This window comes from Terrapene carolina, unplaced genomic scaffold (assembly GCF_002925995.2).
Source record: "Terrapene carolina triunguis isolate 2854851 unplaced genomic scaffold, T_m_triunguis-2.0 Scaffold238, whole genome shotgun sequence".
Taxonomy (NCBI): domain Eukaryota; kingdom Metazoa; phylum Chordata; order Testudines; family Emydidae; genus Terrapene; species Terrapene triunguis.
Genome location: NW_020664589.1, coordinates 14823227 through 14846702, shown reverse-complemented (window position 1 = coordinate 14846702; position 23476 = coordinate 14823227). Strand labels below are relative to the sequence as shown.

At 41.0% G+C, this 23476-nt stretch overlaps 1 protein-coding gene across 1 annotated transcript in view; it reads left to right on the top strand.

Moving 5' to 3' along the window:
• The window catches only part of TTLL11 (tubulin tyrosine ligase like 11), a 110503-nt gene that overhangs the window by 69975 nt on the left and 17052 nt on the right, over positions 1-23476 (top strand). The window contains exon 7 of the mRNA XM_024211146.3: positions 18662-18916. Within this exon, the coding sequence (XP_024066914.2) occupies positions 18662-18916 (255 nt within the window). The remainder of the gene's footprint in view (positions 1-18661; positions 18917-23476) is intronic.

The following is a 23476-nucleotide window of genomic DNA, read 5'->3' as shown; positions in this document are numbered from 1 at the left end:
GTCCCTCAGCAACTTGTATTTGCATAAAGATTAAGGCCAGTAAGAATGAAGAGGATATAACATAGACAGGGAAAAAAACATTAATAAATTAGTAATCATGTATAAAAGATAAGTAGTCTTAGATGTCATTTCCATAAGCTTTATTAAAATTGAAATTCTTTTTTTAAGATTTAGTTAATATTTTCTCCACTGTTGATCCTTTCTAAAGAGAGATCTGTCATGAGCTGCAGAATTACAGAAATTAATGTATTGAGGTCAGACATTAGTATGTAAATTAAACTTTGCTTTTATTCTGTATGCCACTATGAGCATTACCTGATATTTGACCTTTTGTTCATTTAGCCCAACTCAACTATGTCAGTCAAAACAATTAATTCTAAGTAATATCCTCAAAATATAGGACTCAGTTGCCATGCCGTGCCCCAGTTCTCCTCTGCTGGAAACCCATGGGGTGGGGACTAAAGGAGAGGAAATCTCTGCAAGATTCTCTTCTGGGGATTTGCCCCAGATTGTTCCATTGGGGTGGATTCCTCACCAGCACCATCATCCTGCAGAGCACTCCCTAAAATGTATTTTCTGATCTCTGTTATTCACAGAACGTTCTTTATGAAACATCACTGTAATGGCATCCGAACACATCTTACGGCTTCTGTGTTCAAAGAATGTTATTAATCACCAGTACCAAGAGAAGAATGATCTGAAAGAATGCTCTAGATATATGTATCAACCCATTAGATAAAATAAGCTGTTTCCATGACACACCCAGGGCTAAGAACCCCAGCAAGAGGAAATCTAATTTCCCTCTTTCCTTTTTTTAATTAACAAGGTTCAGAGTGGGGTAGTGAGAATTTGAATTGCAATACACAATGTTCTAGCAAGTATGAAATGTGTAATTAACAAGTCTAATAGGCATGTTTGCATGTATAGCTACCAGTGCACTTCCAGAAGCAATTCAGAAAGTCGGTTTTGGTCTAAAATTTGGCAGGTATGGTTTGAGTCTTTACCACATTAAAATTAGCCTCACTCCATATGCACCATCCTGGCAGTTGAGTTCAACTGGGACATTCTATCTATCTGGGACTCTCTATCTGAGGGGGGTTGGTAAGAATCTTAGGGGACTGAAGTCCTAGAGTTTCTTCGAACTTTTGGTCCAACAAAGTCAGTTTGAAGTTTAGGGTATGCTTGAAAGGCTCAATTATTGCTTGGGGTTTTGACTGAGGGAGAGTGCCAGCATAGTGCGGGATGTTGTATGGCAGGAGGAGTTCCTTCTTTGGTTGATTTGTGGCTTGGTAGTTTGACTTACTGTAAAGTTGTTCATGTTCTCATAGCAATGTAATTTTACATAAAAATGAATCTCAAAGCTTGACCCTGCACAGCGCTGGTGTGCAACACTGTATCCAGGCACAAGGTGATGAGCAGAACAAAGAATACAGGGGAACCCACCCCTGCATTAATGAGAACAACCCCCAGGTTACTTCTACCTAGCAGTAAGAGTATATATGCGACCCAAGATAGACGACAGTGCTTAACACCATGGATCAAATCCTGGCCCCGTTGAGATCAATGACCTAACTCCCATTGATTTCACTTCATGTCCCTTCAGACACACCCATTCTCTGTCCCTGTACCCCACTGCTTTGTTATCCTGCATAGTTGAGTGGCTGTGGAGCACGCTTGAAACGTATCTAACTATGGTTAGTGTTTAGCCTTATGCCCATGCTTAGCATCCAGTCACACTTACACGGCAGCATAACAACCATGTGCATTATGCAGGGACTTCCAGAATCAAGGACAGAATGAGCCATTGCTTGGAAGTTGCTTTTTGGAGCAGGTAAGAAATGGATGGAAAATGTTGCATGGGAGTCTTGTTGAACATCAGGTTTTGATTTTGTGTTTCCTCTTTAGTGGTTTATTGTACCGTACCTCACAGGCAACATTAGAAAAATGGGATACGTCTTGTGCTCATGTGTATTTTGCAATTAGTTGTTGAAATAATGGTGGAAATGGAAGTGGAAATCCTGCCATAAATTGTTGGTCTGACTGCTCTCTCCTTGGCCTTTGTTTCTGGAAAATTTTTATACTTTCTCCTCTTCATTAATGCACATATAACTGACAGTGCTCACACTGTTCCTTTGGGAGTTATGTCATCCAGTTTACCCTTTGTTGCATAAATGGCAGATGGTAGCTGAAGCACAGAGAAAAATGTAATGATGCATTTGCAAACAAGTAAAATTTATCTAGCAGTAGGATAGGAAAATATGTTGTGCATTGTTTCCTTTGCCCAAAAAATGCAGATCAAACTTAAACTGACTGTGTGTCTGGCTCTGGTATACTTAGCTAAGTAGTTTTATTTAATTAGTCACGTTAAGACCACATATTTAAGTCAACTAGTGAACAGAAATTGGTTGTATATAACTTGAATGGATTAAATCTCCAGAAAGTAAAACTACCAATTTTGGTATCTAGGGTAGTTGCTGAAAATTGAACTTTGAATATGTTTTGTGAACATGTTTGTGGTTAATATGAGCGTGTGGAATAGGCCACTTTATGCTAATTAAATTTCACAGAGATGGGTGAGAACTCCCATGCTTCTAGGTTGCTCATACAAGCCTTTGACTTTGGTATGGTTTATTATTGTTTAAAATGCAAGATTCTCAGACATCATCATTACCGCTTTGAATTACTTTTCCTCACAGTTTGAATATATAATATTATTAATATAATTAAGCTCTACAGCATATCAAAATAGAAATATTATGACAAAATCTGAGAGAAAAAATAAACGCTAATACAAAACAAATTAAAACTAAATTTTATTGTACCATAAAAAAACCACAACAAAAGGTCTTTGAAAGAACTAAATTGTCTTTTTACTTAATGCAATTTCAAGATCTAGCAATGGAGGTTTGAATTAAGTATAATTGTTCTGATCAGTGCGTTAGGAAAATCTATTAAGAATTAACATATACCTGTACCCTGATATAACGCTGTCCTCAGGAGCCAAAAAATCTTACCGCGTTATAGGTGAAACCGCGTTATATCGAACTTGCTTTGATCCGCCGGAGTGCACAGCCCCCCCTCCCCCCGGAGCACTGCTTTACCGCGTTATATCCAAATTAGTGTTATATCGGGTCGCATTATATCGGGGTAGAGGTGTGCTTCATTCTAAAGTGTATGAAACATCCAATAGTGCTTGAAAAAAGAAATATATTTTTGATAAACTTTGTAAATTCTAACTGTGTTTAAGAGCTATTCTAATACAAGCTTCAAAGAGTAAATGGATTTTCAGACATTTTACCCAGGTTCCCAAAGGAGGGTTGGTGTTTTACAGCCATGGTGACTAAAGAGAAAGAAAGGAAATTCTAAGTGACAGCTGCATTGAAGAACCCAACAGCAATGCCTCTATTTTGTCATTATTCAATAATAATTATTTTCTGTAGCCCATAATTTGGCCTCTTGGCTAAGCTCAAATGTTGTCTTCTTGGTTTACTATCTGAAATGTCCACTTTCTGGAGACTAATAGCTTCCCCTTTCAGGGAGATTTTGTTATTAGTAATAATCATGTTTGTTATGGCAGTGCCTAAGAGCCAACCAACAATGGGGCCCTGTTGTGCCAGGCACTGTACAAACACGGAGTACTAGACAGTCCTTGTCTCAAAGAGCTTACAATCTAAATAGGTCTTTCCCATGCTTAACCCCTTAATCCTATGTAAGAACAAGCAGCCCTTTGTTCTTCTTCGAGTGCTTGCTCATGTCAATTCCATTCTAGGTGTGCGCGCCCATGTGCGCAGTCGTTGGAGATTTTTGCCTTAGCAGTATCCATAGGACCAGCTGTGGCACCCCCATGAGTGCCACGGCTCATGCGTTGGTATATCAGGCGCTGGCCCTACGCCCTCTCAGTTCCTTCTTACCACCCATGGGTTAGTCGGCGCGCCTTTCTTTGCATAGCAAGGGCTAGCGGTTTCATCTCTTCTGACTTAGGGCCTTGTAAATAGTTGTTTATAGCAGTTAGTGTTAAGTAGTTGCTAAGTGTAGTTAGGAGTTAGAAGTTAGAGCCCCAGGCGGAGCATGCCCCGGTCTCCGGGGTTTAAGCCCTGCACAGACTGTAACAGGCCTTTGCCTGTAAGTGACCCCCACAGCAGCTGCCTCGAGTGCTTGAGGGAATCACACGTGAAGGACAAGTGTTATATTTGTAAAAATTTTCAATCCAGGACTCAGAAAGAGCAGGATATTCATTTCTGGGCTGTCCTCACGGAGGCTGCCCTTCGTCCGGCATCCGAGCCGTCCTGCTAAGACTCACCTAGTACCTCAGCCTCGGTGCACAGCGCACTGGGCTCCACCCAGCACCATTCCCTGTTATCCGTGCCAGAAAGAAAATGAAGAAGCATGGTTCCCTGGCATGGGGCAAGAAAGGCCATGGGGCATTGGGCAAAGGACCCAGTTTGGTCCGCCCGGCCACTCCAGAGCCACATGGATGTGCCTCCCCGGTCGGTGCCCATAGCCCCTTAAAGGATCCACCACCGACTCCCAGAAGCAGTAGGGGACCCAAACTTCTGACGGCATCAACGCCTTCCCCGGCGCTGAGAGAGCCGAGCCTCTGCCCGCGCTGCCAGCACTCCGGGGGCAGTGGACAGACAATACCACCATGATGTATTACATCAACAGGCAGGGCGGTGCCAGGTCTTCGGCCCTTTGTCAAGAAGCTCTCCACCTTTTGGGATTTTTGTGTGCGGCATGCCATTCATCTGATAGCCGTGCACCTGCCTGGAACCAGGAACCTCTTGGCGGATAACCTCAGCAGGACTTTCTCGTCTCGCCACGAGTGATCACTTCATCCAGAGGTGGTCAGCATCATCTTCCAGAAGTGGGGGACTCCCCAGGTGGACCTGTTCGCGTCCAGGCAGAACAGAAAATGCCACGTGTTCTGTTCAATCCAGAGGATGGACAGGAGCTCCCTGTTAGATGCCTTTCTCATTTCTTGATTGGGGGCGCTGATGTATGCCTTCCTGCCAGTGCCATTGATTCACAGGGTCCTTGTGAAGATCAAGCAAGACAGGGCGAGAATTATCCTAATAGAACCCACGTGGCCTCGCCGGCACTGGTTTGGCACTTTGCTGAGCCTTTCGGTAGCCGCCCCGCTGCAGCTGCCCCTCTGGCCAGATCTGCTGTCCCAGAACCACAGCAGCCCTTTGCACCCAAACCTGGCAGTGCTGTACTTGACGGCTTGGCTACTGCCTGGCTAAGCGTGGATGAATGGGCATGCTCGGCCCATGTTCAGCAGGTCTTGCTGGGTAGCAGAAAACCCTCCACCAGAGCGTCTTACCTGGCCAAATCGAAAAGGTTCACATGCTGGGCCTCGGAACGGCATATTTGGGCTGAGCAGGCCCTGCTGCAGGAGATGCTGGGCTATCTGCTGCACCTCAAACTCCAAGTTTTGTCCCTGTCGTCGATCAAGGTCCACCTGGCCGCTATCATGGCTTTCCATCCTCCATTCCAAGGCAGGTCTATCTTCGCTCATGACATGACGGCACAGTTTTTGAAAGGTCTGTAGCATCTCTACCCACACGTCTGGGATCCTGTCCCGCCCCCCGGGACCCGAATCTCGTGCTGTTGAGGCTCATTGGGCCTTCCTTTAAGCCTCTAGCTTCCTGCTCTCTTCTGCTTCTCTCCTGGAAGGTTTTGTTCCTGGTTGTGATAATGTTGGCCTGTAGGGTGTCCGAGATCAGGGTGCTTACTTCGGAGCCACCCTATACGGTCTTCTACAAAGATAAGGTCCAGCTGCGACCGCACCCATTGTTTCTGCCCAAGGTCGTTTCCCAGTTTCATACTGGCCAGGACACATACTTACTCATCTTCTTTCCAAAGCCTCATGTGTCAGATGAGGAGTGCAGGTTACACACCCTGGATGTCAGGAGGGTGCTGGCCTTCTACATAGATAAAACAAAGCCGTTCCGTAAGTCAATGCAGTTCTTTGTTGTGGTGGCAGACCGACTGAAAGGTCACCCAGTGGCTGCTCAGAGGATTTCATCCTGGATCACGGTCTGCATCTGCTACTGCTATGAGCTGGCAAAGGTGCCTCTGCCGGCGATTGTGATAGCACACTCAGCTAGGGCACAAGCGTTGTCAGCAGCCTTCCTGGCACAGGTACCAATCCGAGAGATCTGTAGGGCTGCTACCTGGTTGTCTGTCCCATTATGCGCTGACCCAACAAGCTCGAGATGATGCTGGCTTTGGCAGAGCAGGGCTGCAAGCTGCAAGTCTGTGAACTCCGAGTTCACCTCCATTGATACTGCTTGTGAGTCACCTAGAATGGAATCGACATGAGCAAGCACTCGAAGAAGAAAAAACAGTTACCTACCTTTTGTAACGGTTGTTCTTCGAGATATGTTACTCATCTCCATTCCATTACCCGCCCTCCTGCCCCTCTGTCTGAGTTGCCGGCAAGAAGGAACTGAGAGTGTGTAGGGCCAGCGCCTGATATACCAACAAATGAGTGTGGCACTCAAGGGGGTGCCACAGCTGGTCCTGCAGATACCGCAAAGGCAAAAATCTCTGACGACTGTGCACGTGGGTGCACGCACACCTAGAATGGAATGGACATGAGCAACACATCTCAAAAAATAACAGTTATGAAAGATAGGTAACCGTTTTTTTTCTCTGAATTAGGGGCCAAATGGGAACTCAGTCATTTTTGATATGAATATTAAATTGCTTGTCAAATGTGAAATCCTTGAAATAGTTTGAAAAGAACCCATGATCAGTACATGCTTGCTTGGAGATAGGTGTTCCCATAGCTATCTTGGATTCTTCTGGAGCCACACGGATGCGAGTTCATTACACATGTGCTCAGAAAGAAAACTCATGTTCAGTATCCCACTGGGAACTGGTTAAGGAGCAAGCAGATAGTCTGATTAACCTGGATAAAGATTAGCTCTAGCTTCATACTAGCGATTCCATAAAACTTAGACAAATGTCCTGGATGAAAATCTGGAAAATGAGAATTGTAAAGGTTAATTTCAAAACTGTAATTTTTATATAGGAAAAAACAACCCCCCAAAGTAGATTATATAAATTGTCCATCCTCTCCAGTAGTTACAAGCTGAAGTCAAAGCTGCAGACTTTTGGTGTAAAGAATGCAAACAACATAGGGGCAAATATTTTCTTAAGGAAGCTAAAAGTATAAGCAAAATATTGTGGTTGTGTGTAATATTTGTGATTTTAAAATTGTCTATATTCATATATATTAGGCACAAGCCTCAGGCTGCTGGAAAGCTGCCAATGTGGCCCTCAGTTTGCAAAGGTTGGATACCTGGGCTTTATTAGCTCTGAAAAATGACTATTTACATTTGATACATTAATAGCCTCTTTATGCTTTTTAATTTCAGCCTTCCAGATACCTGTATGGACTCAAAGCAAAGATTTCCTCCAGTCTCAAGCAGATTGCCACGATCAAATCTTCAGTTTTCAAAGTTTGCAATAGTCAGGTGATGAGGAGCTGTGGTTACACTTAGAGGGCTAAGAGTATGTGAAATAACCTGCAACTCTATTCTTTTACCAGTAGATACGATTAGTTAGTAAGTACCTAGTGTTTCTGTCCCTATGCTACAGGAAACAGGACAAAGATGATCCATAATGTGGCCATCATAGGTTATAACAGAAATAGCAATAAGCTTACTTGACTGAGTCCCTGGGGTGGAACAAATGTGAGCAGTAAGAGGCAGTAACAGACTGTGGGAGAGAATATTGAAAGCACAAAGGACAGCTAGGTGTCCACTAGGAGTTGATTGCCTTATTCCTAGTTGTGCCTTTGTAACTCTCCCCCCTGCAAGTGTCCAGAGTGCCATGTACAGCATGGCTGTCTTCAGCTAATACAGAAGAGAGGAAGCACTCTGGTGATTAAATTTCCCAGTTAACAGATACCTTAACTTAGTAATGGCACAAAATGAAAATACTCCACCAGTGTTCATAAACAGTTAGTAAACAGCACATGACTTTATGTAGTTGTCGACTTCTTGGATATCCAGTAAATTTTTTAGATAAACTGCACATCTTTTTTAACCCAGAGAGAGAGAGAGAGAGTAGGTTATGTATGTGAGTGATAAACTCAACAAGATGTTATTACAATAGTAATTTAAGTGTTATTAGAGATAGCTGGGGACACAGCTTTCCCAAAACCACATTCTGATTGGCTAATTGGCACATTCTGATGTGATGTCGTCATCATCATGCACTAATTGGCAATGTTGAAATGCACACAATATTCTGGGCCTGTGCCCATTATGTTTTTCATGTTCTCTTCCATTAACATTTAAGATAACCTTTGGAAATGGGGTTGAAGAGTAAAGGGCTGAAAAATACCAGTTTTAAACTATCATCTTCCCATGGAATTCCCAGGGACTCCCATTTCAACGCAGTTGTGGCCCTTTTAGCCACTTTTAATTCACAGAGTACTAGTTAAAATTTAAAAGTTAAATTTGGAGCTGTTTGATATTCCAGATTTATTGCTTTGTAAAAGAAAATAAATTGAAATTGACAGCTTAGTCACAAACTGCCAAGTAATTCTCAGGATGGACTTTGCGCCTGACAGGATCAGGCCTTTGATTTTAAAACTGAGGGCCATACCTAAGTTTCCATAAAATGGACCATATGGTAGTCATTATTTGTAATAAGGAGGTCTGGGCTTTCAGCTCAAGATTGCATGATGGGAGCTGTAGTCTCAGCAAGCCACACTTCTTTTTCTTAACAATGGAGATGTGATGAGCAATGCTTCAGCTACGCCACATATGAAGTCAACCACCCATATAAACCAGTAAGCATTGGCATAGTTGATTTCTCCCAGAGTTGATCAGTCTAACAACTGGCTCCTGAGGACTCCCTCTGAAAATTAAATGTAAAGAGCTAGCAGCTAGCACAGCCACTGAAATTGCAACAAAAACAAAGCTTTAATACTGCTAAACTGAAACTATAATTGGCCACACTAACAGATTAATGTACAGTACAAGATAATCTTGAATTTGCAGTTAAAAAGTATGCAGTATTTTCAGAACAGCAAAAGTTCACTGGGAGCCATAAAGACTGAGTTAAAATGAAAGCAAAATTATGACTGTTGTAAACCAAGTACAGCCGTTTGTTTGTTTGTTTTTGTTTTTGGAGTAGCAAAAGTTTAGTTGAGGCCCAGTTGCAATAAAATCAAAATTTGGGATTATTAAATTCCTGAAGAAATCTTTTAACAGGGAAAAATAAAGCTGTATATAGTATATCTCATCTGTTTCTTGCCTACATTTATGTATGCTCTTTGGCAGCTGCAGTACGCTGTGTTCTGTGCAACGACCACCAGATCTTGCATGTCAAAGAAGAAAGCTAGTGATAATTTATTCATTTTTGCTTTTACTTAATAGAAAATAGAACATTATCCTTATCTGCTGTGCTGCTTGTTGGACAAAGACAGTAGCAGTCTCCTGCCAGCCTTTCCTCCAGCACCAGCCGGAAAACAAAGCTTTGTTTTCACTGTTTTTTTATTATTATTTAAATTTTTATTCATTTAATTTTACAGTTTTGGATATTGCTGTGGAGAACAACTCTTCTAAGTTGTGCCAGCAATTAGAATCCCAATGTGGTGGGTGTTCTGGAGATATCTGTAGCTTTTCTTTTGTGATGGAAATCTTCTGGCTCGTGCCGAGGATCTGAGTGTGTTTGCTTGGTCCTGTGTCTGCAATGAGTACACCAGAGATTGCTATAACATTTCTAGTTATATTTGGGACTGTCAGTGAGATCGCCTAGTTGACAAGCTTACATTTTTGGAATTCTTATTTGATGGAGCTCACTATTCTTACTTCATTATATCTGCTTATTGATATTCACAAGACTATGTACAAAGCCTGTTTATTAACCATATTGGTACATTGTCCCTATTTATTTGATGATGGGAATCTTATCCTTGTCTTTTATATCACAGCTTCTCTCAGATTTAATAGAATCCACAGCATCTGTGCTACATAGGAAGGAGGATTGTTGGTATGTGTGCCGGCACACCTAGTCTAGTCAAATTTACAGTAGCCAACAGGAGATGAATAACTTGCTGATGAGAAATTGCAGGTTACCATCTAGCAGATGGAAAGATCCATATGTATGAAATTTTGAAAAGAACTCCCTTGCAGGATTAAGCACAATCTCTACAGGCACTAGTTTCAGGGAACAATTTAACTGCTCTAGCTTCTGGTATTACAGAGAGAATATGAGGAACATATAGGATTACCTTGTTATAGTGTACTTTGTTAGAATTTTTGAGTCCTGTGTCTCTTAAGAAATTGGTCACATATAGAAATATTCAGCTTCAGTGAACATGTGGTTGCATATATACAAAAACAGACCATTATCTCTAGCGTTTGCATGAAACAGTCTTGTTCCAAAAACAGATGCTTTGTGTAACCTAGCATGACAGTCTCATCAGAGCAGGCAATGGCCTGGCATTTACAATCACTAGGCACTCGGAAAGGCTTGACACAAATGTTTGATATGAAGAACTACTGTGAACTCATCCAAAGTACAAAGTATACTCCGTAGTTTCTGCTTACAAGATGTTTACCCTTACAAAATGAAAGAAAAGTACCACGAGCCAGTGATTGGCAACTAAGTGATGTTTCTGGAGACCACTAGGGTCAAATTTTCAGTCCCTCACTTGCACCTCACTTGCAAGAACCTCACTTCAGTGCATCTGAAGAAGTGAGGTTCTTACCCACAAAAGCTTATGCTCCCAATACTTCTGTTAGTCTTAAAGGTGCTACAGGACCCTCTGTTGCTTTTTACAGATTCAGATTAACACGGCTCCCCCTCTGATACTTGAGTAATTTCTTAGTACCCTAGTGTGAATTTAACTTATTCTTGATGATGGGCACTTAAAAAAACTATTGGAAAGAAGATGAAAACTTGAGTATGCTTAGTAGGTGCCAAGTAATTACCATCAGTTTTTAGACTTTCTGAACTTATAATGATAGCAACCTTCAATTATATTCAAAAATGCCAAAAGGAGGAAAACATGTAAAAATGTATCATGCTGAATAAACATGTAGCATTTATATGAGAACATCATTATCCATCTCAGCTTTTGTTTAGGGAATTGGGCAATAACAAGAAAGATAAAATAATGTATTGTGACAGTGTGTGCAAGAGATTTTGAGTGAAAAATAACAGCACTGCCCACACACTGTCTTTTTTAATCTGGTGTTGAAGCATATACATGTACTGTACTGTAGGTGAATGTTTTCTCCGATGGTATGCTGTTTGGAAGAGGGACCGTATATTCAGATGTATCGATGGATCACTTAGCACGTGACCTGACTGAAGCTTCTGAGCAATATCATACAAATATTGAAAAGAATCTAATAGCAATCCTATAGTTAAACGTCCTAAACTTTTTCTAGTATGACTCTTGTTTTCACAGTGATGTCATTTGAATTACACCAGTGATAATTTAGCCCATGCACAATTCACTGGTTGACTGGGTGGAGGCCCAGGTTTGAAGGTGGTGCAAATTTTGACTTTTGGAAATTTTTCTTTGTTTTTGGTGAATTATCAATGAAAACACAAGGTGTTTTAAGGGAAGATTTGAATACATTTGCCCCTTTCAAGAAGAAAAGTTGTTTAAGGAGGACTTAAACAAAAAGCAGTTGAAGTTTGATAGGCATGATATAATGATAATACCTAGCTCCTATATACCTGTAGCTATAATGAGGAGTAATAATGAGATTATAACTCTTTATATAAATATAATGAGGATTTCTTTGCCAGTTTGCCTTTATTTCTGACTCTGCATGTAAAATGACTCCAGACCCCGTGCAAAAACTGACGGAGGCCTCAGACTGACCTGTGGCAGACTTCAGGCAGAATAGTAATCTCTGTAGCACATTTGTGGGGGAGGATTTGACACCTGGAGATGCGGAGTTTTCTTCTGCTCACTCAAATGATCAGGCTTCTGTTGCTTATGCTCATAGGTTTACTCCTCTACTTTTTTCCTGCTGCTTTAAATCTAGGGCAGAAGCTGTTTCCCCTAATGCAAACACGCAGGGTCTCCATTGGCTGCATTTGCCAAACATGCCATGGCCAGGCTGGCCATGAGGAGGCTAAGATGTACAGTATAGTATGTAGTTCAGCAGTGCTGACAGTATACCCATAGTTAGGGCTGAGATGAGATTTTCATTTAAGTGCCTGCTTAAAGGTTCTTACCACTTTTTGGGAAAAGTATTTGATGGTGAGGAATTTCTCATGTATTTTCTTTGCACAGAGGTGAGGGCTTTTTTTAATGGTTGATAAAATACCTCTTCTCTTTGACTTAAATGAGTGAGAAAGTGTTGCTTTTAAGAAACATTTTTAACACCTTAATTTGCCCTCTGATACAAACATTTTTCTCTTGGAACTGGAACCTGAGGTCGTAGGTTGTCTGCAAGGGTCTTGTCTACACTGAGAATTTTAAGGAGTTCTTCCTGCATTGGTCTAGCGAGTGCTACTATAGACTGATCACCAGCATTATTAGTACCATCTTGTTCTGCTTTGAGCAAGGTGGTAAAAGTACTGCGCCAGTGCTAGATTGGGGGTGAGGGAATTCCCTGAGAGATTCATACAGCCAAGGAGGAATTGTTCTTTCCTACGTTAGGACAAAATGGGTGAGAAATTAAATATAAGCAAGTGGGAAAAATAGCTCTCTGCTATCACTGTGCTGGCTGTGGTATGAGTAGCTAGCTAGCACTTAGCATTTATGCAGAGCTTTACGTTTTCAAAGCGTTTAAACATTAATTAATCAATCCTCACAAACACTCAATAGAGGGAGATAATTAAATATTGTCACCCCTAACCTACCTTTTTCCCCCCTCACCAGATAAGGAAACTGGGACTTCTAGAGGTTAACCAATTTGTTGAATGCCACATAACATGTCATTGGCAGAGGCACAATTAGAACTTGGTAGTTGGTTGCACCCAGCACTGTTCTTTTAGTTCATTAGACCTCTCTGCCTGGTAATTTACTTGAGTGATTTTAAGTGCAGACAGAGATATAAGAAAATTTAAACATATCTGCATTTTTTGTGTGTGATTGATTATTTAAATAAAGTCACCGCCATAACTTGGCCAAATTGCATGTAATCTCACCCTGTGTGCCTTAATATACAGGGATCTTGCTTGTAAATGAAACAACTTCTCTAGATTCTGGGGAGCATCCAGATACGAAGATGCTTTTGTTTTCTATACACTTGCAAAGGGCCTAGATTGGCAGTTACTGACTGAGCATCTTGTAATTTGAAGTAGTGAAGCACTAAAGCGCGTCTAAAATATTGTTATCTGCACACTGTATAATTTTGAAAGTTTGTAACAATAATAGATGAATTGCTGGCTGACATTAAAATGACTGAGCCAATCTATTTATAGAGACCTGATCTTTTTAAAGAACATAAACTGGATTCATCTTGTAAATCATTGCATATTACTGTATGCAAACATACTATGTAAATTAAACTAAATAAGACCTCATTTAAATGTTAAGGCATTATAGGAAAAGTGTTGCCTAAAGATTGAATAATCTTCTGCTTGTGAAAACTGGGGAAGGATCTAATTGTTCCCTCTTCTTATCTCAGTTTGATGCCATGTACTTTGGGATATCAGACATGGCAGTAATAAAATGATTTGTAGCGCAAGAGTGTTCAGATGGATCATATAATAATGTTTCTAGATTAAGAAAAAGATATAATTTATGTTATAAATCACATTTTAATTCTGTTTGTGACCATGGAAAACTGAAGTAGAGAATACATTATGATTATAGGTGGATCGAACTGTTTTAGTCCAAGAAAGTTAATTCATTTAGAACTCATGAATGTTTTTTTCGGTGCGGGGTTTCATTTCCTTTGGTGATTTGTGACAATAGTCCTGCATTGTCTACCCACTTAAGTACTTTTCCCAAATAATTAATTAGAGATATTTTCTGAGCTGTTAGGATAAACATAGGCAGGTAACAAGGAATGCAAAAATGAGACTCAGAAGGTTTGAGGTATTGAATGGAAGTTGTAACAAGGTAGAAAGCCTTTCATCTTCTTGATCTCTGGTTCAGATTCATTCCAGAAGGATAGTGCCCAAAATGGGTACCTTCTATTAGATATCTGGTGGCCTCTGCAAAATGAATTGGGGGAATCTCAGGTTAGTTACTAGTGATCACTGGTTCACCTTACAAAAATACTATCACAAATGGGTTCTGCTGGAACTGCCAGTTAATGCTAAAGCAGATAGTACTAATAATACATTTTAATTTCTAAAGTGCTCAGAACCCAAAGGCCTCTGCAAACAAAAATGGGGCCCCTGTTGCCCACCTCCTCAAGAACAATATTTCCCACAAACCATTAAACAAGCTAGACACGAAAGAAAGCGTTGCTACTTACCAAGGAGAAAGGCACAAACGTGTTTTGACTCAGCATTCTAAACTTGTGGGCCTCCAGCTAGACAGTTCTTCGCCCATCTTCTCAAGGCTGTGCCTAAGGACAACAAATGGTCTCTCAGCTAGACTTTAAGGTTTCGTAAAGTAAGGACCAACTTCTGCCTTCAGATATATGTATGCCACTACGACTAAAATCAATGAGAGTTCCACATTTATATCTGTGGGCAGTATGTAGCCCTAAAATATAAGTGTGAGGACCCTTGAGCGTAGACAAAATGCTCTCTCACCCCTAGAGATCAGGGACCAAATACAGCTCCCGTTGAAGTCAATGTGCCTGCTTACTCTAGGATTGAATTTGTCCCTTTTCTTGTAGAACAGCTTTGTGGCATGTTGATAGGGAAGCCTGAAATGCTGCTGCCAATGCTATATGTATTCTGTGGTAAGGAAGACTTTGCTTTCAAGAGAAGTCAATCCAGCACCTTTTATAAATACTAAATTCTTTGAAAAAAAGTGGAGAGTAGAGGTCATTGTCTATGCAAGTAAAATGCTTTTAGCTACAATACAAGATAAGTATTAGGAATTTGAGAGCTAGAGCAAATTTTGGTTAAAAAGATCTCTTCTATGATAAAACAGAAGGCAGAGCAATTGGCAAGCATGTCATTTGTTATCTGTCTTTGCTGTAGGCCTGCAAGATCCTGGGTTCAAGTCCCACAAAAGGATTTCAGCTCCTAGTCAATGCTGAAACTGCAGTGCAGTATTAGAGTTGCTGCAAAGTGGCCCTGTCCTTTGTACAAGATGTTAAATTGTGGTCCCTTTTGCCCATCTCATGTGGCCATCCAAGTGCAAGGTGACACATTTTAAAAGATTTTCCAAGACACAGATAGAAAACCCCATCACTGAGTCAATTAAGAATAGACTGGATAAAGCACCAGAAGATATAGTGAAGGGAATATACTGCACTGGCTATTGATGGCTGCTAACACCTGTAGGGAAATGCTCCTGTGCAAAGACATGGACGGTATACCTGATGGGGAGGAAAAGACTCAGGCAATAGGTAGAGGTTGGAAGACCACGATGAGGAGAAAGTGTGGTGTTGGGTTACTTCTGGGTGGCAGTGAGCTACAAACTCGGATAATTTTTGGTCCTGGTTACCTGAGGGATGCTCTTCTCCCAGTGTGCTCTTGTTGCATTTAAGCTTAGCTAGGATTCTGTGGGTAATATTCCATACATTTTGACCACTGGGAGTTGTACACAGGGCATTCTCAGTGGAGTGCCATTGATTTTGAGATTTGGTTTCTCCCTCTCTTCTGTGAGAGCTCACATGCAATGACCTTTTAGCACACAGTGAAGACATGTGTCTCTTTATCCAGTTTTCAGGTTGGATATATTAGGATATGTATCGGAATGTATTTTTAGAATATGTATTTAGGATTGTTAGGATATGTACTTAGACTGTATTGAAGAGAGCCTTTTTATGTTGGTTTAGTCAATATGTTGTGACTTGTAACAGTATATCTTTACAAGTGTAAAAATAAAATCATTTGTCTCATCATTAATCCCTCTTAGATTAAAGTTGAGCAGTGAGATCAGAGTTATTTCTAAACTCCAGCTTTAGATTTTCTTCATAATAGATCCCCCGACAACCTCACCCTAAGCAAAGGAAATAGCGCACAGAACAGCTGGGCCAGCAGTGGTGCAGATGCATATATGACGTGTAGGTGTTAGCTAGTAACCCAGCAACAGCTGAAGTTAATTTTCTTCTTGGGGATGATGCCACACAGTCATGGCACAGGAAGTGAGAGAGTGGTGCACTAATCACCTTCTCTCAGTTCAGTATTATTCGCCTTGCTCTCCTGACCCCCTTGCTCTGAGTTACTAGTCGATTTCTTCCCCTTTCAGGTAATTTGCTGAGAGCTTGTTGTCTAGAATTAGAACTGCTCAGTGTTCACGTGTGAAAATTGCTGCAGGATTTTTGCTTTCTACAGCCTCTGATCTTTGTTTGTTTATAACCAGTTTACCTAGAGAAGAGAAAAATGGGGCTTTTATACAATGCAAAGGTGTCACTGAGTTTTGATGGCAGACAGTCATTACTGACATGTTCTTTTTATTGGACCTGAATAGCGCTGCACATAATGAAGCAACAGAGAGCCTCTCCAATGAAATGTTGATTTGTAACCGGAGACCCTTTAAATAGTGGTGCCCATAGTAGCATTTTTAGCCAATACGTTTTAATTTTATGACTTTCTCTCTTTATTGTGTTAGCTAGGTTGGTACTAGATGAGCAGCCTATCCCAGTGAGCTGGGGGAAATGAGACTGCTGTGAAGGAGACCTGGTACATGCACACCCAGCAGTGGGACAGTTTGCACTGACATGATAGTGGTGGGACTTACAATGCCATAGAATGAAATCCTTTGTTGGATCATTCAGATAGTGACAGTGAAGTGAAACTGAGGCAGACAAAAGAGACCAGAGCTCTGTTCTTCTTCCCAGACCTTAATCATCTCTGCCTCCAAATAATAACAACTTTGGGTGCCAGAGGTAACTGGTATTATTAAAGTTGTGTTCCTGGTAGTTTTGTAGATTCCCTGGTAACCATATTGACAATAGAGGATCATTCTTATCTAGCCCCTTTCACCCTTCAAATGCTTTGCATAACTATGCATGGGGATCAATTCACCTACTTCTAGGGTGAAAGGTAGCAGATGTTAACAGCTCACAGCACTATCACGTGATAGTTTAGGAATAGAAGTGAAGAAGAATATTGTATTTCCATTTTCAGATAGGCAGGATCTTCTTAACCAAAACAGACTATGCCCAGAAAACCTAGGCTAATACCATTACTCTTTCAGAAAGTGTCATCCACATCATGCCCCATCATGTCATGCTGGGTACGGGTTCAGCATTTTATTATTATGATTTATTATATGTATTTCTGTAGTACGTAGGAGGGCCTAGTCATGGGCCAGGAACCTATTTTGATAGGTGCTGTACAAACCTAAGACACAAAGACAGACCCTGCCCCCAGGAGCTTACATTTAAATAGACAAGACAGATGCAGGGTAGGGGGAAGGGGATAACACTAGGGTGACCAGACAGGAAGTGTGAAAAATTGGGATGGGGGTGGGGGGTAATAGGAGCCTATATAAGAAAGACCCAAAAATCGGGGCTGTCCCTGTAAAATCAGGACATCTGGTCACCCTAGATAACACACAAGTGGAGTGAATAATGTGATGGCAGCAAACGTCATGTTAGTTCCATGATTTTTTGGGGATGTGTGGGGAGTTAATTCAGGGGGGATCAGCTGAAGGGAAGGGGGTGAGGGGGACTAAGAAGGGGGTAAGAGGAGTGCTGCTGAGGCAATGAGACTGCGAGGGAGGGAGAGGGTTGGAGCAAACAGCTAATCAGCACATGCCAGAGAGAGTCCACCCCAAACTGTAGAGACTTCTCTGAAAGTCCAGCTGTCCCTGCTTTGGCTTTTCTGCCTTGGCCAGGGTCCATGTCACAAAACCCACCATCTCTATTGGCATTGTTGATGGCAGGTTGTGCAGAAATGACAGACTGAATTGGCATTGAGAGTGAAAAACCAGTTCACCCTGGAAGTGGGTCCTCCATGTCCAGGTGGAAGCACATCAGTGGAATGTGTTTGGACGCTTGCTCTGCCACTGCTCATGCTGTCCCTGGTCTTTGGATGAACGCAGGGCTGACATTCTCAGAGCTGTTAATCCAACATTTTGACAAATGTGGAAATTCACTTTAAAATTAAAAAAGAAAATGAGATACAGTCTTGAATGTTCAAACCTACATAAAAGTTGTCTGATTGTCAGACGTGCTGAGAACCCCAAACTCCCATTCATTTCCATAGGAGTTATGGACATTCTGTAGCTCTCAAAATCAGGGCATTTAGTTTTGTGCTTAAATATGAATTTAGGTGCCTATCTTTAGGCAGCAGATTTTGAAAACTGGCCCATATCTCTTTACCCACTCATCTAGTATGAGTATAAAGGTCTCCTAAACCAGAAATCCTTTTTTCCTTCTTGAAACTTAGACAGCTCAACTGAGGGGTTTTTTTAATCTTCTAATTTTGAACAAAGTTGCTTGTATGTTTTTTTCCAGACCAGAATGAATTTTTACATCCAAGTTACTATATAAATCCCTGAAAATAGTTTTTAATGATGAAGATGCTGACAGAATCATAGTGGATTGATACAATGTCTCACAAGGTACAATTACTGTTTGTGCTGCAGATCTCAACTGTCTGAGAATGCATCAGACACAAAAGATGAACTATTGGAACCAGGATCAACAGACCAGTTGGAACATGATAGCAAAAATGCAGAAGCCAGCTTACCCTCCCTTTGTCTCAAGCAAGTGTTTCCAAAATATGCCAAACAGTTCAGCTATCTACGACTGGTGGACAGAATGGCTGCATTGTTTATCCGATTCCTTGGAGTAAAAGGGACAATGAAGTTGGGACCAACAGGTTTCCGAACATTTATAAGGTTAGTAGTAAAGGATTTAAGATCTCCCAGACCTATCCAATAGCACTGCTATTCTTGTGTTTATGTGATAGAATAGTTAAGACCAGAGAAAACATTTCCCCCCAAATCCTACTGAACAGTTGCACACTCTTCTGTATTTTCTTTCTTGTCATTGCTGATTACTGAAATAAATACATGTGTATAATATAAACGTTTTCTTCTTTTATAGTCCGTCTACTGCTCTGATTCCTTTAGTGATCGCATCATCCAGAATTAGAGAACACACTTGTTTGCATGGTAGTGAACTGTGCTGTCACAAGCATGGGGTTGGGGGACACCCTTACCTGAATTCTTGTTAATAGGAACAAGAAGAGAGTTCCCATTTTCCCCCCGTTTGTCTTGGTATTATACAAGGAAAGAAAAGGAAATGGCTAATAGGTGACATTGTCATTGGCAGCTGTAAAAATTGTCATTCCTTAAATTGAGGATTGTCTCTTTAAAGGAATAAGCAGCTTGAGCAGAAGGTCTCAAAAATAAAATCTTGGCTATTTTTTTCATACCAGTGTCCTTTGATGTAAATGAGGGGGGAAGAAAGTGCGCAAATATCCAAGTTCTGAACAGAATTATGACTGAGCGGAATGTTTTCCAAAATTTAGCACTCAGTATCAAAAGCTCTTCAAAATGAAAGGACAATGTGGTAATCTTTCTGTGCTTATCTTCCTATGCTTTGATACAGCTGAGTTTCCAAAGCTATTTGGCTGGTGAATTTAGTGTTTTGTAGTTGCTAACAAGCCTCTCTCTCTGGGAAATTTTTGTTTTAAATTCTGCCTCATTATAAACTAATATCTTAATCATATTTCCTTCTCTGAAAATACAGTAGATATAATCTGCAGGAGCAATATAGTTGCACTATATTCTGGCAATACTGACACTAACCCGTACCTCCCAAAACAGAACAGAGTGGGAAAATAAACATAATTATACTCTGTCTTAATTCGTTTTCACAGTGTCCATCTCTTGAAACGTGCTACACGAGTCAGCAGTTTGAGTGAATTATGCTAATATCTGGCAAGCCCCATATTTTTTTCTTCTGGTAAAATGGGGAATATCTAAGTGTATTTATCTCATTTTTCCTTAACTATGTAAACCCCTTCCCCTAAATCACTGTCTCACTATGCGCATAAAAACAGTGTACGTCAGCATTTATTAAGTACCCTTTTTTGTAATTGGATGGTGGTGTACTTGCAGTCTGTGACAGCGGCAGTAGCTGTCGTGGAAATTGTTGTCATGCCACAAATTGAGGAGTATCCATTTGGCTGGGGAACAAGCTGTAAGAGCCAAAGGACTCTAGTTTCGTATGACTGGTTTCCTAAAACAGTTAAACAGGAATCTAGAATTTATTCATAGAGCTGACTCCTCAGTTTAGTTTATTTTTTTTAAAGCCCCCATTTTGCTTTAACTTGTTCCCTCTTGCTCCATTTTCCAGCTCTTCAATATGCATGTTTGAGCAACTGAGACTCCCTTATACTTGGATGGAGCAGGTGTGAGAAGGTTGGAGGGAGTGTAAAGGGGTGTTCAGAGTAAGGGAGTCTATTTTACACCTCCTGATACTGAAGTTGACCTGTCCTCTCACCCCTTTGGGAAACTCCTGCCTGCTGTTTGGAAGAATTAAACTCCACATAAAATGATTGTGTACATGCCTGTGCTGCTTTGAAAACATCCAGCTAAATGTCAGTCTGGATCTGCTTATACAAACTGCAGTTGTGAAGTGTTTAGGCTTGTCACTCAATTCAGCTGGCGTTGTGGATTGAATCTGTTGGGTATAGACATTATTGAAGAGTTATTTTTTCCTCCCATATTTGTATGTGGAAAAACAAGTTCTGGAACAGTGTAGCAAACATAATTCCGATATCACAAATGAGGAAAATAATAGCATTGGAGACTAAGGTAATTTCCTTTTACAGTACTTGTTATTTAGGTACGTGTTTAGCTTTTTTAGAGAGGTAATAGATCCTTAAAAGAAGATGGTCATAGACTGACCTGTGATCCAAAGCTTTATTCAGTAGGAACACTTGGGCCTTTATTCCACTGCCAGTTGATGGTCTCTAACAAATGTTAGTATTTTTCATAGTCCAGATCTACTTGTTTAATTGCCAGTAAACCAGAGGAATGTGAGTGTGTTTGGATTGAGACATTGTGAAGAGGAGCTATTGAAGCAGGGTGATTTCCCTAGCTATGGGATCAGACCCTGCTGTTCCCAGCCAGGAGGGAGGCTTTCCAAATGCTGCTCACTGATACACTGTGCACTAATGATTTGCATTGGGAAATTGCAACTTGCAGTGGCAGGGAATTCAATTTATTTTTTCATATACTTTTATTTTGTCATTTTCATTGTTTTTTAATGGCTGTACATGTTCCAGTTATGGTACACACATCCCATTTTCTGACTTTCATTGACTATGACAAAATAAATAAGCAGCAGGAGCAGATGCACTCTTAAAATAGAGATTCTCTTTTTATCCAGATGCCCTTAGCAGTCAAGAATTAATAAAAGCAAATAGAGTTATATAGATTACAGATAGAAAAGACTGAGGGGCATCTGCTCCATCCACAGGATTGTTCACTACAATGTATTTTTTACTGTTGAATCCAGCCTTGATTTAGATACCGTGGTGACGAGCATAGTATAAATGTCAGGATAGATGGATAGATATTCCTCTTAAAGATTATTCCATAATTATTATTCTTCTTCTCCTTGTCCTTGAATGTTGAACTTCCGAAGCCATTTTGCAGCAGCCTCATTGGCAAAGTACAGAGGCCTCAGACCACCATCAAATCTTGTCAGAGGGCATTTGTCAGTGATGTGTGATACTGTCTGCCTTTGGCATGTCGGATCTTCTCATTGGCCCCAGGCATGAAGGCTAGTTGCACGCTGTCAAGGCTGGATCCCCACTTTGAACTTTAGGGTTCAAATGTAGGGGCCTGCATAAAAACTTCTAAGCTTATCTACCAGCTTAGCTTTGGTCCGCTGCCACCATCACAAGAATTCCCTCCCTGGGAAGCCTTGAGAAACCTTTCACCAATTCCCTGGTGAACACAGATCCAAACCCCCTTGGATCTTAAAACAAGGAGAAGTTAACCATCCCCCCTCCTTCCTTCCACCCTCCTTTCACCAACTCCTGGTGAATACAGATCCAAACCCCCTTGGATCTTAAAACAAGGAGAAATCAATCTGGTTCTTAAAAAAGAAGGCTTTTAATTAAAGAAAAAGGTAAAAATCATCTCTGTAAAATCAGTATGGAGAATAACTTTACAGGGTAATCAAACTTAAAGAGCTCAGAGGACCCCCCTCTGTCTTAGGTTCAAAGTACAGCAAACAAAGATACACACTCTGGTAAAAAGGTACATTTACAAGTTGAGAAAACAAAGTAAATCTAAGACGCCTTGCTGTCTTTTTACTTACTAGTTTGAAATAGGAGAGACTTGTTTAGAAAGATGGGGAGAACCTGGATTGATGTCTGGTCCCTCTCAGTCCCAAGAGCGAACCACCCGTTAAAACAAAGAGCACACACAAAAGCCTTTCCCCCCCCAAGATTTGAAAGTATCTTGTCTCCTTATTGGTCCTTCGGGTCAGGCGTCAGCCAGGTTACCCGAGCCTCTTAACCCTTTACAGGTAAAAGGATTTGGAGTCTCTGTACACAGAGAGCTGTTACCCTTCCCTTCATAGTTATGACACACGCTGACCTGGCCCATTCAACATCAGTTCAGAAGGACCCAGGAGTGATGTGGCAAATCAAAGCCAGGTACAAGCATGGTTGGGTCAGTTATTAAGAGACTGGTTTCTGACTTCAGCTGCAGACCATTCTTCATGCCACATAGACATTGCAGAGAAATCTGGGCAGGGCAAGTGGGCCCACAATGGGTGCCTAACATACCTCACTGCAGGAATGTCTTCCTTCATGTTCTCTAGTGTCTCTTCAATTCAGCTCTAATATCAGTAAAATCTAGATTTTTCTCAGAGTTCTCCAGTCTCTATGCCCTTCTTCCAAGAATCCTCTAGTAAATTTATAAGAGATTCTGTTCTTGTTGCCCATGTCAGAGAATTTGCTAGATTCCTTTCTTCAAGAATGAAATGGAAGTACATCAGTGTATAGATATTATGTGAGCAGGTGGTTACAAACTGTCCTCACAAGTTGTAGCCAATCAAAGCTTTATCTTCTTCCAGTGGGTTCAGTTTATTCACAAAAGGAACTCAAAATGAAATACTATGAAATACAGCCTAAGCCCATGCTTGGTTGCACCTAGGGTACCTAGAACAGCTCAACCCACAGCCTAGATCTCCTTTACCTCTAAAGAACCACTACCATCTCTCTTATAGCTAGGTGGGTTAAGAAGCTATTTGGAAGTGTGAGACAGCAAAACACATGTAATATTTTCCAGCAGAAGCATCTCCTTGCAGGATCAATCTCTTAGATACTCCATGTAGCTTTATACAGGTATTTCAAATGGATCAGTGAGTATCATTCAGTGATAGACTCATAATAATAACTCCAGGAGGGTAGAACATAAGAGTGGCCATAT